The sequence below is a fragment of the Zonotrichia leucophrys genome, chromosome 2 (assembly GCF_028769735.1).
Source record: "Zonotrichia leucophrys gambelii isolate GWCS_2022_RI chromosome 2, RI_Zleu_2.0, whole genome shotgun sequence".
Taxonomy (NCBI): domain Eukaryota; kingdom Metazoa; phylum Chordata; class Aves; order Passeriformes; family Passerellidae; genus Zonotrichia; species Zonotrichia leucophrys.
This window is the reverse complement of record NC_088171.1, coordinates 51737069-51751636: the sequence shown is the minus strand read 5'-3', so window position 1 is coordinate 51751636 and position 14568 is coordinate 51737069. Positions and strand designations below refer to the sequence as shown.

Genomic DNA, 14568 nt, shown 5'->3' with positions numbered 1-14568 from the left:
TGCTCAAACCTCTAGGCCACATCTCTCCTGGGATATCACATATTACGTATGGATGAGCTTTCAAAGTGACCTAAAAGACAGGCACTGTACTCCCTCTGAAAGGCAATAGGACTGAGGATCCTAATATCCCAAGGCCTTTCTGAAAATCTCATCTTACACACGGTCTTAACCACTTCATCACAGTCACTAAGTAACAGCAGGTACTTGTTAACAGCATGCGTATTAGTCACTGAAAATAATTTATCCCTGCTTTGGGGCTCCTCTAAAGAAATTATGCCTCTCCATTTCTCAGCTTTCTCTATATAACACCTGAGAAATAATTGTTTTCATTTTTCTTTGCCTCATTGATTGTAGAATAAATAATCCATGAATAACTCCCTATCCTCATTATTCTACCGTATCTGGTGAGCAATAACTTTCAGTTCAGCTGTTTAAGGGCAACCGCAGGAGGGATGAAGAGGGATGGAAAAGAAAAGTCAGACTCTTGCCATCCCTAAAGCATAAGGCTGGGATATGGCCAGGTTGTCTCCGTCATCTCTTGTAGGTGAAAACCACAGTGAAACTTCAATGCAGCTTGCTTCCTGGCTCTCTCTCGGGCTGAGAATTAATTACAGAATGGCAACATCTGCATTAGCGGCTCCTGCAGCCCCAGCTCTCTGCAGGCGGGATGATGCTCGCTCCCCACCAGACCTAGGACGGCTCGGAGGACTTGCCTGCTGGCCACCTGTCTCGGACCCCCGCAGGCTGGAGCTCGGGGAGCCGCGGTGCGCGGGGGAGCGGCTGCGAGGGCGGCAGGAGCCGGCCGCGGGCGAGCAGGGACGACGCGCCTCCGCTCCAGCGGCACCGCGACACCGCCCCGCCGCTCCGCTCCGCAGCCGGCCCCGATCCCCATCCCCATCTCCATCTCCATCCCCATCCCCATCCCCATCCCCATCCCCATCCCCATCCCCATCCCCATCCCATCCCCATCCCATCCCCATCCCCATCCCCATCCCCATCCCCATCCCCACCCCATCCCCATCCCATCCCCCCCGGCCCCGGTCCCGCTCCACCTTCCCGCAGCCCCAGCCCCGATCCCTGCACTGGCTCCCGCCCCGCTCCACCCCAGCGCTGGCCGCGATCCCCGCCGCCGTCCCCCGGCTCTGCATCTGAGCCAGGCAAGCGAGGACGATCGGGGTCCTGGAGGCTCGAGGGGCGCAGAGGAAGAAGGAGGAGCTGGAGGAAGCGAAGGGAAGGGGAGGGGAGCGCAGGGGAGAGGATTTTCCCATCTCCTGTATTTTTTTTTTTTTTTTTTTTTTGGAGGAGGAAGGTTGCTGCTGCTAGTGGCTGCGTTTCCTCCTGCTGGAAGATGATAAATACATGAGGAGAGAGGCTCTGAGCCTGCTTCTGTGCTGCGGGAGTGTCTCTCTCCCTCCCTCCCCTCTCCCTGCTTCTGTGTGAGTGTGTGTTTGGCTGCCGGGCTGTGTGTGCGTGTACACTGTGTATATATATCTGAGCTGGGAGGTTATTGCAAGCTTCTCTCAGCAGCGCTCCTCTGTACAGGAAGACGGGCTCAGCTGCAGTGGTAGCATCAACAGCAGCATTAGCGGCACCAACTGCTTTATTCGCCTTTCTTCCTTCCCTTCATCTCCATCTCCCTTTCCCCTCCCTCCTCCCACGTTTTTTAGGGGATTGATCTTCATTTTTTTTATTATTATTTATTTTTCTACTCTACAATCCTTGTTATTTGATACTTCGTGGCTTTTTTTTTTCTTCTTTTTTTCCTTTCCCCCTTTCTCTGAGAAGGAGGCATAGAAATAAACACGCACAAACACAGAGAAATAAGGGAAAGAAAAGTACCGGGACTTATCCTGCTGCTGCAAACCCAAAGATAGCAGACGAAGAGGGGGTTTGGCTTCTACCCCAAGGTAAAGCCCTGCCCCCTTTACCTCCTCGACACCTCCTCCGAGGAAGGGAAGGAGAGAGAGAGAGAAGGGGGCCAAAGTGGAGAAAAGCAGGTCTTCTGCGGCTGGCATTTGGAGTACAGGGAGCCAGGAAGTGAAGGATGGTTGTGGTTACCCGAGCTGGCTGCAGGGCAGCTCTCTTCCTCTGGATTTTCATCAGCATTAGCTGCAGAGCCAGGACTGCTCTGCCTGCATCTCGTAAGTACCCTTTTCTAAGAAACGCGCACAATTTCAGCTCCGAATTAAGCCAGAGGGAAATTCCCACAACTCTGTGAGGTTGATTATTTTTGCTTTGCTGATGAATATTGTTTTTGATTGTGTTTGATTTTTCCTTGCATGTATATGTGTGCACTGAGGTCTGATACTGTTTGCAGTGCTCCCCATCAGATCTTCCTTGGTGATTTCAGTGGTAGCTGGTGTGGAAAGTTGAAAGAGACCTGCTCTGTGATATAATCTTGGTTCTGCAATGGAGTCAGAGGGGGAAAGCAATCAGAAGCTGTTCAAAGTTTGGGGATAGTTTTTGTTTGCCTGGTCGGTTTGGTTTGTTGTGGTTTTTCCCTTCTTCCTCGGAAGGAATGCAATTTGCATTTGGAAGCACTTCACTTCCACAGTTTTGTGAGGGAAAAGAGGAGATGTGAGCAGTTTCCATAACCAGTGTTTTATCAAGGAGCAGCAAGAGAAAATTCTGTGTCGTTTGAAGAGGAAAGATGAATTGATGAGAGGGAACTGAGCCAGGACAGCTTTTCTTTAGAGCAAAGTTTTGCTGCCGATAATAGAATGAGCAAAGGTATTTTAGAGGAGACCATCAATTGCTCTCCCAGTGAGGTAGAAATAGTGGAGAAAGGATCAAACATCTGCTGAAATTCTGAACTTCAGACTAGAGGAGTGTAGAGCACCTGTTCAGAATCCGATTCTGTTGTTAGTATAAAAATGACAGCATATTCATTGATTTCAGTGGATATTAGACCAAGTCTTTAACATTGCACTGAGCTGTAGTTTTGAGCAAAACATTTTGCAAGTAGATGTCAGTACTAAATATTTAGTTTTTTCTCTTAAGACTGTATAAAACATTTGCCAATGGCCAAGTATTTTTGAAATGCATACTGAAATGAAACAGTGCATTTTTATAGTATCATCATCATACTGCTGGCATGATCGGCTGTTTATAGAGGAAGGAAGTGTCCTGAAATGTTATAGATAGATGTGCTGGGATTGCATACATGTGAATGGGGGTTGATTCTACTGACCAAGTAGGGAATTGCATAGAATGAAATGTATATACTGCATAGAGATCTATGTAGATCACTCTATTTATTTATTTGCTGAATTGTTTCCTTAAGGGCTGGAATGAACAATGTAATGATTAGGGAATTGGAGCACTGCTATGGTTTCTTAGTGGGTTTTTATCTGTTATCATCTAATACCTATTGAAAAACAAGTGTTATTCCAGGATTTACTTGCACCTGCATATTTGTTTGTGTGTCAACAAATATGTATAGCAGTGTCTGCATTGTTATCAAGGTCTCAGAGGCTATAGGATGTTCAGTTGTTTTCCTACCTTTGAATTAGGAGAAGTATTGATCCTGAGGTTTATTTCTTAGTTTTGACCGGCTAAATAATTTTTCTTAGGAGTATTATTTCTTCATGGTCCTCTCTCAGGCTCTGCATAATAGGATGTGTGGGGGAGACGATTCATTATTTAGGTTGTCAGAAATCTGTTCGTTGAAAACTAAGTCCCTGCTTTTTTTCTAGGAGGGTTTTGGAGCTTTTTTTGTTTGTTTTTGTCACTCAGCAACTAATGGCTATAGTATAACTTGAATATTACCTACAGTGGGTTATTGATTTCCAAACAAACAAATCTTTAACTTTTGAGAGAAGTTTGTTGAGAAGTTAATGGTTGTAGTAACATCTTTATACCCAGAAATTCCAGGAATGGGGGATATATATAATCTTAATTACAGTTTAGTCATATAAATTCCCATCTGGATGATTAGCTATTCAAAAATTTCTTTATATTAATTCACCTTCCAAGAGCTTATACATTATACTCCTTATTTAGTGAGTGGCATTTCATTTCATTTCATTTCTGACTCACTTCTTAAAGTGAAATGGAGCTAGATTTGTTTACTGGAAACATAAATATAGCTAGAAGTACACGTCAGCCTTAAATTTACAAAAGGATTGTTCACATTGCAGCACATATTGAAAATTGTTGTAAAGCTTATGGGTGCTTGGGTGCTGGTGCCACAGTGGGAACTCCAGTGCTGTGTCACACTGTTTTGGTGCACCACTTTGCTGGTTTTTCTGTTGCATGCTTTGCTACACAAACTAGTCACTGTACTGTATTTTGTCATTGTGATCTATTTTCTGGGGTTGTTTGTAACTTTGTCTACAACTGACTGGGATTGGAGAATTTTGTGAATGGGATTGGAGAATTTTGTTCGTTGTTGACAGGGTGGTATACCTAGTTTTCATTGTCCCTTTTTTTTTTTTTTTCCTTTTTTTTCCCCCTGTTGATTTTGAACCTCATAATCGGAATACTTCTGAAATAATTAAAAATGGTGTGAAATGCAACTTTGTTGTAAAACTTATTTCCAACCACTATTTCATTTTCTCCTCCATTGTTACTTTATGTTTTGGCTTTGAAGTTATTAACAACATCAAATTTATTTTCTACAGTATTTTTAGGAAGTGTGCAAGTCTTATGGTGTAGAGTGCATTACAAATCCCTATATATGAGCTTGCTATTCAGTATTTTTTCACAGTCTGGTCTGCTTGTGCTGGCATAGGAAAAGATACAGCTTTCAGAAAGAATAGGATTGGACATTGCTGATATGAATATGCTTTACCTCAAATGTTTGTTTATTTTGCAAAGTAAATCTATCTCTAGTTATCTCTCAGTAGTACTGATTCAGAAGTGATCGTGTTGAAAGCTTGTACTCTCATTTAGTTTTATCTCGAGATGAAGTGGGTGCTGAAAGCCATCCTGTAGGATAATAAACATACACTGTGATACAATATCCCACACATTAATGCTCAGATCTTACTGTCAATTCTATTCATGGTCATGTTTTCATACCCAGGCAATAAATTCTTCATATTCCTGCAATTTTTATTTTTTTTAATAAGCATGGAAGGATGAAAACACCCTTCTGGAATCGAGGCTAATGAACAGCTCAACCAGGAGAGGTCATCACAAGATAAAAAGTAACAGAGAAAATACAAATTTAGTGCTTTATGGTGCTTTACGTGGCTAAGATGGAATGATAAGAATATGCATATGGGTAGACTAACTCTCATTTGTATTCCTACAAAAACCCCAACAACAAAAAGTAGCAATGTTGTCACGTAATAAAAATGTTAAAGGTATTAATTATAGGATTGTCTCCTTCTCTCTGAAAGGAATTCACTTTACAAGTAATTATATTTCACAGCTAGGGGTTTTTGGTTTTTTTCATCGTATCTCTTTTTATGCAATGCAAAGCTGATGAGCACAGAACTATTAAAACTTCTAGTTCTGATACTTGTCATACTTTTGTAGTATGCCCCATACCACTGCTCAGGTTGAAGTTTGAGCCCATTTTACAAGACTTGGAGCAGAAATCATAAGCAGGGGCACGTATAGTAAATCATTAAGATACATAAAAGAAAGAATATACAGCTTTTACATTTGACTTCATGGCACCCAGATTTTACTGGGAAAAGTATTGGAAAGGAGTAATGTCCCTTTTGAAAGAGCAAGACACTGTAGAAAAAAGTCCTTTTTAAGAGGCCAAGTTGGCTGGAGCTCTGAGCAATCTGGTCCGGTGAAAGTTGTACACCCATGTTGGGCATGTGAGGTGTCATAAATTCTATTAGATTCACATTTGGGGAATATTTCTCCTACAGATAATGTCTCAGACATAATAATATTTTTGGAAAACTGATCAATTCCTTCTTTTTTTTTTTCCTGTATAACAACTGATTAACATTTAGTAGTTTAGGTCCTGTTGTCTTGAGGTTAACACAGCGGTCTCACAGAATTTAGTTTCAAGTACACCAAACCATTGTCAGGCGCATTTAGCATTTATTAATTTTTCTTACCTTTGGGGTCAAAGCACTTAAAAATATACTAAATTTTTAATTTGAGGGCCTAGCTCTCTTTTATGTTCATGGAATTTCATAACATTAAACATGTAATTTCTCTTTTGTTCTTTTTGAACACTTTAGCTAGAAATTAGAACAAAATTTACATCCATCATGGTATAATTGTATTATTATTTAGATGTTATTCATCACCATATAAGAAAATTCTTGTTCAACAGACAAGTGACAGCTTTAACAACATTGCACTGAGTTACTGAGCTACTGTTATTATTTAACAACTTTGCATTGAGTTACTCATCATGACTCTTTAAATAAATTGGCTTTTTCTTGAGCAATATGTTAACTTATATGTGAATGAATTAAACACTATCAAATAGTCTGCTCTAATTTCAAAATTGGTGGCAGCAGCTATAGCCTGTGTCAGTGCTGAAAATACAAAGTTTGAAAGAGTCTTTAACTTTTTATGCAACATTGCATAAAACCTAATTGCAGACATTCATCTAGATAGAGCAAGTCTGATTCAAAGTTTGGTGTCAGTGGGCATTGAATCAATTGTAAATGCCATTGAACTACTGTTTTAATAACTCACTTTTGCTTGGGTTGCTTTTGCTTTGCTTGTGTGTTTATTATTGTAATTCTGGTGTAATAACATGAAATAAGGCATTAAAAGTTCTTTATTAATAGTCCAGTCTGAAAGAAAGAAAGTTTGAACATGAAGTTAATGACTTCAAATTGAAAACTTGTTTCTGAACATTGGTTGTTTCTTTTGCAAGGAGATGAGAAGCATTTTTTATTATCTCTCTTTTTTTTTTTTTTTTTTTTTTTTTTTTTTACTCAGGTACTTTTAACACAGGAGACTACTTCAGTTGCTTCAGTTGTGATAGGAAATTCTGTATATATAATGCATCAGACCTCAAACTGTACCTCTTCTTGAATAAATCACATTACAATGGATCTGTTACAGACAGTAAATTTTCCTATAGAAGTTCTTCAGGACTTTTACCTTGGATCTCTATGTCTTTAAAACTGTCAGATATCATGTTTACTGTTTAGGAGTTTTTAAGACTGTAGTACTTTTAATGTCTGGGACAATAACAAACTATGCACAAACCATGGGGGAGTTTCTGCATTTCCTTTTTTCAAAAGCTGATCTCACTCTTCATGATCTGACTCACAGGTCAAAATAAGATAACTGGTTAAATTTTGAGGTCTTCCCTACCCATGCCTATGTCCTGAATAGCTGTCATGCTCATCTTACAAAAGAACATGGACTTGCAAATGGGATCCAGTCACGTAGGAAACTTCAACTAGGAAATGTTAGAGAAGCAACAGGAGTCTTCTTCATCAGATGAGATGATGAGTGACTTTGCGGTTTCTTTAGTCTTAACAATTTTAAGTAATTTAAAATTATAGCATTATTTCCAAAATACACATAGAGATGAGATCCTTCTTTAAAAGATCAGGAAGACTGGTAGGATAAAGAGAGTAGTCCACTAGTTTGAGCCTTCTTGCACTGAAGGAAATGGAAGTCGTGCCACAGATTATAGGAACAGTGTGGTTATGTTTTCTGTCATGAGTTCATGATTCAGTCCATTGGTATGAAATAACAGAAATTATTAAAAAGGTTCCTCAGACTTCAGCCTTTGAATGAACATTGATTTATCTGTATTTATTTATCTGTATAATGAACTTCATTTATCCAGCAACTTCATTGGCATTGCATAAGTAGATAATCCAAGACCACCAGGTAATTGCAGAACATGTTAAATCTCTAAGTTTGGTGAAGTAGAAAATTGCAGTAATCAGTAATCAATTCTTTTGAGCCACTTGCATTTCCAACTTTGAAAACATTATAGATATAATAAAAGAATTCCCAAGTCCTGTGCTTAACATTTACAAAGAATCTGGGCACTCGGTTTTGATAGTTCTGCAATTTTAACGCAACTTTACAAAGCTGAAACCTTTCCTACGTCAGAAATGGTCTCAGTATTCATTCACTGTAGTAGCAGCCAGCCTTTTCCGATTGGGTCTTTAAGGTTGAACAGCAGATAATTCAGAGCAGAAAAGGATATTGACATTCACATTTACCTCTTTCCTCTGCCTAAAAAAGTCTACAGATTTTTTTGACTTTACAATCTCCTAGTGGAGATATGGTTCTTCCAGACATTTAACTTAAGCAAGCGGTCATGCCAAGTCCATTGAGGGACTGGCAAATTTATTTACACATATGGTTTGTTACTCGATGTTAATATTTACCACCCTTTGAAATATTTATCAAATGTTTTATTTTAAGCTGTGCATGCACTCCAAAAATATGTTTTAAATAAATCACTGATTAAAATCAACTCAGTATAGCTAGGAACTTTGTTGCCAGTTTTGCATTTGTATTGGTAAAAGCTCAAGTTGGGTTACAACTTGTAATGTGTAAATAAATTAAATGGCTAAAAATACTTTCTAGAAACCAGAAAGCATTTGAACTGTTCTAACCAAAGAAATCAAATGTGATGTTTTTTGAATGAACATTTATTATTTTTATCTAGAATATTTAAGTCTCAACTTAAAGGGAAAGTAATTTTTCTTACAGAAATGACTGTCTAAATATAACATAAACATTCTGCTTGATTTTGAAAAACTGCTATTCCATTTAGTATTTTTTACCTTTGCCCAAGGAAGTCAGCTACACGTGACACATTTCTGCTTTCTGTTCCTACAATGTAAGAATAATCTGACTGAAAAAAAGAAGCTTTTTTTTTTTGCTTTGTATCAAATCTAGAGAGGTGTCGCTGTCTGGGTTTCTTAAATCACCTAAATATTGATTAAAATGTATCTTATTTATTGCTTAATCATCTTGTGTGCTTGAATTGGTATTTACTGAGAACCCAATGAAAACCTGGAATTTATAGGGGTGTAATACAGAAGATCAGCAGATGAGCTGAGGAGACTGCAAGTGTCCATTTCTATGAGGGGCAGCAGAAAGCCTGTGATGGAAGGCTAGCCAGAGAAGAAAAGGAAGAATTATTGGCTAAGGGCCTAATGCAACAGGATAAAACTCAGCAGGAAAGGCAACCTCAATATATTTAAGGTTTTCATGACATTTCATATCATATCATTGGTTTTAAGTATCATTGGTGTAAAGTTCTGGAACACACTCTGAAATTCAATTAAATTAGAATATGCTTTTTACTCAGTTTATGGGAATAGAAGGAATACTGTGGTTTGGGAAAAGCAAAAAAAAAAAAAAAAAAAAAAAGCCCAAAAAAACTCCAAACAAAAAACCAATAGCAATAGCAAACCGAAAAAAACCCCCTAAATTTAGACCCTGTTGACCCAGGTTTCAAACACAGATACCTTCCTAAACTCTTTAGACTCTGCCCACATATTTAGTGAAACATAGGAAGGGCTTGTACATATTTTTTTTCCCCTGAACACAGATACAAATTCAAATATCTAAAAAACCCAGAAAAATAAGGATAGTTAGTTAATTTAAAAACACAGAGATTAAAACTAGTGGCATCCACCATTGCTCAGGGCTATGGGTAAAAAAGGGAGACGAATGTGCTGAAGAGAAGTTGAGGTCATCTCCCACACAATAACAGTAACCTATTTATTTTTATTTTTTTGCTGAGGAATGGAGTCACAGAGAGTAGCTTGCCCTGTCCATAGCATTAGCATTGCATTAGGAAAAGAGTAAGCTTCTGTGAGAAACTGAGTCAGAAGCATATCCATACAGGGCAGGCTCTGCTGGATACATGCTCCCAAGCTTCAGCAAGATGTACTCTCTTATGTTCTTTCCTTTGGTTTTACATCCAAAAAATTATGCTAGTGGGCATACTGTCAGTTATATGATGAATGTCCTACCTGCTTCTTCCCTGGTACAGCCAAGCTGTTAGAAATGATAGAAAATTCCCTGTAGATAAGAGAAGGTATCCTTTACTGTTCCAACCCTTTTCCAAAAAATATACATCACATGGTCACACACCCATTTGCTTCTGCTCCTAATTCATTTGCCATTTCTCACATGCCTCCTTTCTGATTTTATTAATCACCTCACTCCCTACTCTCTGTCCTCTCCCTACCTTTTCCTCCAGCAATAAACAGACTCCACTGGCTTCTCTTGGATTCTCATTGATTCATCACTGTTTTGAGTAATTTGCTGAGCCTGAAACTAAGGGAGATTGTCTTCATTGATTCCTGATTAATTCATCTGTTTGTGAAAGCTAGGTACACAGGTAATAACTCAATTGAAATTCCTTCGCTGCTTAATTGCTGTGCCATAATCCTGGCCTGCTAAATCAGATAATCAGATATTATGAATGAAGTTAGGATTTATTTTTTCAAAACACAATTATTAGAATATCATTATAAGGAATGCTTTTATTAATTCAATTTATAATTATTCATAATATGCAATTTTAGAGTTTAGGTCAGTACAGTGCATAGGTTTTATTCATACAGAAAAAAAAAACTGTGTCAGAGGAATTCTGTGAGTGAATTATGCTTCCAAATCTACATATTCATAATTTATAAGGCCAAAAAGGATCCAACCCAGCTATAGTGATATAGTTGATTGTATTACTACTTTTCTCTGCTTTACAGATATCCTGGTTAAGGGCACATTTGGGAGGAAACTTCCAAAGGGGTCCCTCTAGAAAGCAGATTCAAGAAGCCCTTCCCCTACTGGTTCAGGAAAATTTTCTTAGAGAAAAGTGGAAAAAACAAGATTATTTAACAAGCAAAGTATTTGCAAGCATAAACAATGAATAATATTAAACAATAAAACCTTTCACTGCTCTGAAGAGATGGCAAATTCAGAAAGTCTTTGTCATGGGGTGTAGCTCAACTTGCTCAGTCTGTTATCAGTCCCTCTGGTGCTGGAAAATGCCACATCCCGGGCCCTGGTAGACCACAGGTGTGAGCTGCCAGTGTTCCTCTGAGTTTTCAGTCCAGAGCAGGTTTGAACAGTCTTAAGAAAAAGAAAAACCATGGTCCAGGGAACTTCACTGCCTCAGCCAGCTAAAAACTAACTAAAAGCAAAGGAGAGATCTCTTCCACTGTCTGTCCGTGCTGCAGACAACACAGTCTGGGAGAAGAGAAAAATGAAACTCTTATATTTATATTTCAAAAACAATCACCTCAGACATTTCACTGCTCCTCCTTCTCCCCTCCTCACTCTCAGATCTACTTTTAAGGGTGCAGAATTTAATAACCACCATAAACAGAACAGAAAATTGGGAATACAAGCATCATAAAGTCACCCCAGGACAACAGATCATAGAATCAATGAACCAGGGAATGGTTTGGGTTGGACGAGATCATTTAGTCCAACCCCGACGCACAGGCAGGGACGTACTTCACCATACCAGATTCCTTAATGCCCTGTCCAACTTGATTCCAAACACTTCCAGGCATGGGATATTTGCAGCTTCTCTGGACAGACTATTCCAGGAATCAATCCTTTGATGTAATCTAAATCTACCCTTTAGTTTAAAAATGTTCCTCTCATACTATCAGTACATGCTCTGGTAAAAAGTATTTCTTTATCTTTCTTGTAGTCCCCTTTTAATATGGAAAGGTTGCTATATAAGGTCTGCCTGGAGCCTTTTTTTCCAAGATAAGCCACGCCAACCCTCTCAGTTTCTCTTTATGAAAGGGAGAAGCCCTCTGACTGCTCCTGCAGCCCTCATGTCAACAAACTCCAGCATGTCAATGTCTTTCTTCTGTTGGTCTGGACTGAGAGTGGCTCCAGAGCTGGACTCGATGCTCCATACCAGGTCTAAAGACAGCAGAGCAGAGGGGCGGTGTGACCTTCCATGACCTGTTGGCCATGCTGCTTTTTATGCATTCCGGGTCCTACTGCCTTACTCAGCTGCAACTGTACGTTACTGGCTCTTACATAAGTTTTCATCTGCCAGTATCCCCCAGCTCTTCCTTGCTTTCAATCCATTCATCCCCCAGTTTGTATTGGTTCTGGGGATTGCCCCAACCAGGTGATAGACCTTACACTTGGATTTGTTGAACTTCATGAGGTCCACATGAGACCACTCCTCAAGCTTGTCCACATCTCTCTGGATGGTGTCATTTCCCACAGGCATATACACAGCATCACTCAGCTTGGATTCATTCCACAAACTTGCTAAGGGTACACTCAATCCCATGGTCTAGGTCATTAATAAAGACATTTAACTGTACTTGTCTCAGTACCCCTGAGGGACAACACTCATTTCCGTTTGGATCTTCATTTGGACTTCGAGCCATTGACATTTTGAGCATGGCTGTCCAGTCAATCCTTATCCATCTAACAATTCATGCATCAAACCCATATTTCTCCAATTTAGAGACAAGGGTATTGTGTAGAACTGTGTCATTGGCCAGGTAGGTTACATCAGAAGCTCCTCCCTCATCTACTAAGAGAGTCACTCCTTTGTAGAATGCCACCATGCTTGTAACATATCATTTGCCCTTCATGACTCCAAGTTTACGTTCCCTAATACACTTCCTTGTCATTCACCCTTTGGCAGAGTTTCTAGGAGAATCTGGTTTCAGGAACTTCCTAGGCACAGAGACTGACTGGCTGGCAGTTTTCAGAGTATCCATTTTTATACATTACATAAATGGGTGCCATGTTTCCCCTCTTCCAGACACTGAAGGTTTTGCTTGACTGTCATGACTTTTCAGAAGTGATAAGAGAACTGCTTATATCTGCCAGTTCCCTCAGGACCCTGGGATGCATCTTGTCAGCTTCCATAGATTTGTTTATGTTCAGGTTGCTCAGATGGCCTTGCATCTGGTCTGCTCCCACAATGGAGTCCCTGCCGTTATATTCAGGGCCTTGAGAGATCTGGGACATTCAGCTGGCAAGGAAAATTTGAGGAAAAATGTTGCTGAGTACATCAGACTTCTCCATATCAGCTGTCATCAGATGCCCTGTCTCACTTATCAGAGGGGTACAGTTTCTTTTGTCTTCCTTCCCCAAGTCATATACCTGTCAGGGTTTTCACACATTTCCTTCTGGCATTAAATGTCCTGGTCTGGAGCTATGTTCTTTACCCTGAATTCATAACTTCAAACATGGTCACATTGAAATGTCTAATGCTTCCTTTTACAAGCTGGCTTAGTTGTACCAAGCTTTTGACGTGTAAACTTCAAGTCATCTTCAGCTTCAAAGGCTATGCATTTTTCTGCAGTTCAAATAATAAAGATGTTAAGCAATGAAGGACTGAAAATCAGACTTCCACTAGTTCTCACTAGAAACCACTCATTTTCTTTGTTACAATTACATTTTGAGATATTTAGAGTGCCACATTTACAATAATTTTGAATCTTAATTAAAATATTGTAGATTGCCATTCAAGTACTTTCAGAATTCAAAATACATATGACTGCAATTTATGCAGAAACAGACATAGACACATATATCGGCAGATTTCTTGTGATCCAATTTTGTATTTAAAAAAAAAAAGGAAGCCTTCAGAAGATCAGGATACTTTGATAAGATCTACTTTTTAAAAAACTATGTTGATTTTCAGTAATTGCATTTACAGCATTTAAATTTTTGTTAATCAAGTTCTATTGTTTTGTCTAGCAGCAGTAATAGCTGGAGTGGTTTGTAAGTGTGCAGGTCATCTTTTTCAATATTTGCACTTCACAGTTTCTTCCAGCCTTCTGGAATTTCCTTGCTGTTTCAAGAGTTACTGGAAATCAGCAATAATCAGCAGAGACCTTCTTGGTTACAGCTTGCCCTGCTGGTTGAAACTGCCTAGCCCTGTTAACCTCTATTTAACATCTTTGTCAGCTTTTATTAGAATGTAAATTGTTTTGCTGCCACTTTGGGATCTAACTATGCAGTCTTGTTCATTTTCCTAACACTGTATGTTTTTGTCTTTTCTACGTGATTGGCAAATTCATTACTTATATGTAGCAGTCTTTTGGTATGGTTCCTTTTGCTCCTCAACTCCTTTCTCACTTCTTAAAAAAACCCAAAACACAAAACCCTGTGATTTTGGTCCTTTTTTCTAATAATAGTTCTTATGATTTCTGTGCATAGACAAATTAAACCTTATGTATTTTTGCATATTATTTAATGTATTTGTTAAATTCTGCTTTACAAAATCACAGAATGGTTGAGCTTGTAAGGGACTGCTGGAGGTTATCCCGCCTTGCTAAAATAGTGTTCCTTATATCAAATCTAAATCTGTCCTCTAGGAAGGCTATACAGTACCAGATAACATGGCCTTGGAGAGGACAGAGCAACATGGTTGTTGGTTTCAGGCAGAAGGAAGTAATATAATCTTTTCTGACCTGTTCTGTCCTAGCCCTTACTATTGCTTCAAATCAGAACAGAAAATTCATTTGGATTTTAGGGATTCTCTGAATTTGTAATTCAATAATTTACAATATCACTAAAGTCAGTCTCAGAGAAATGCCCCTCCCACTGACGTATTTTTCTATATTCATAGAGAATAGTTAGTTCAGAGTTCTTGATGTCATGGAGAATATTTATATTCTGAATTTGAAAATCTCTTCTCTTCTGTTGCTGAAG

At 39.1% G+C, this 14568-nt stretch overlaps 1 protein-coding gene across 1 annotated transcript in view; it reads left to right on the top strand.

Moving 5' to 3' along the window:
- The first annotated feature begins 1308 nt into the window (after positions 1 to 1308).
- Positions 1309 to 14568, top strand: part of CNTNAP2 (contactin associated protein 2) — a 1031263-nt gene continuing 1018003 nt past the window's right edge. Inside the window, exon 1 of the mRNA XM_064704986.1 lies at positions 1309 to 2141. Coding sequence (XP_064561056.1) covers positions 2045 to 2141 — 97 coding nt within the window. The 5' untranslated portion in view covers positions 1309 to 2044. The remainder of the gene's footprint in view (positions 2142 to 14568) is intronic.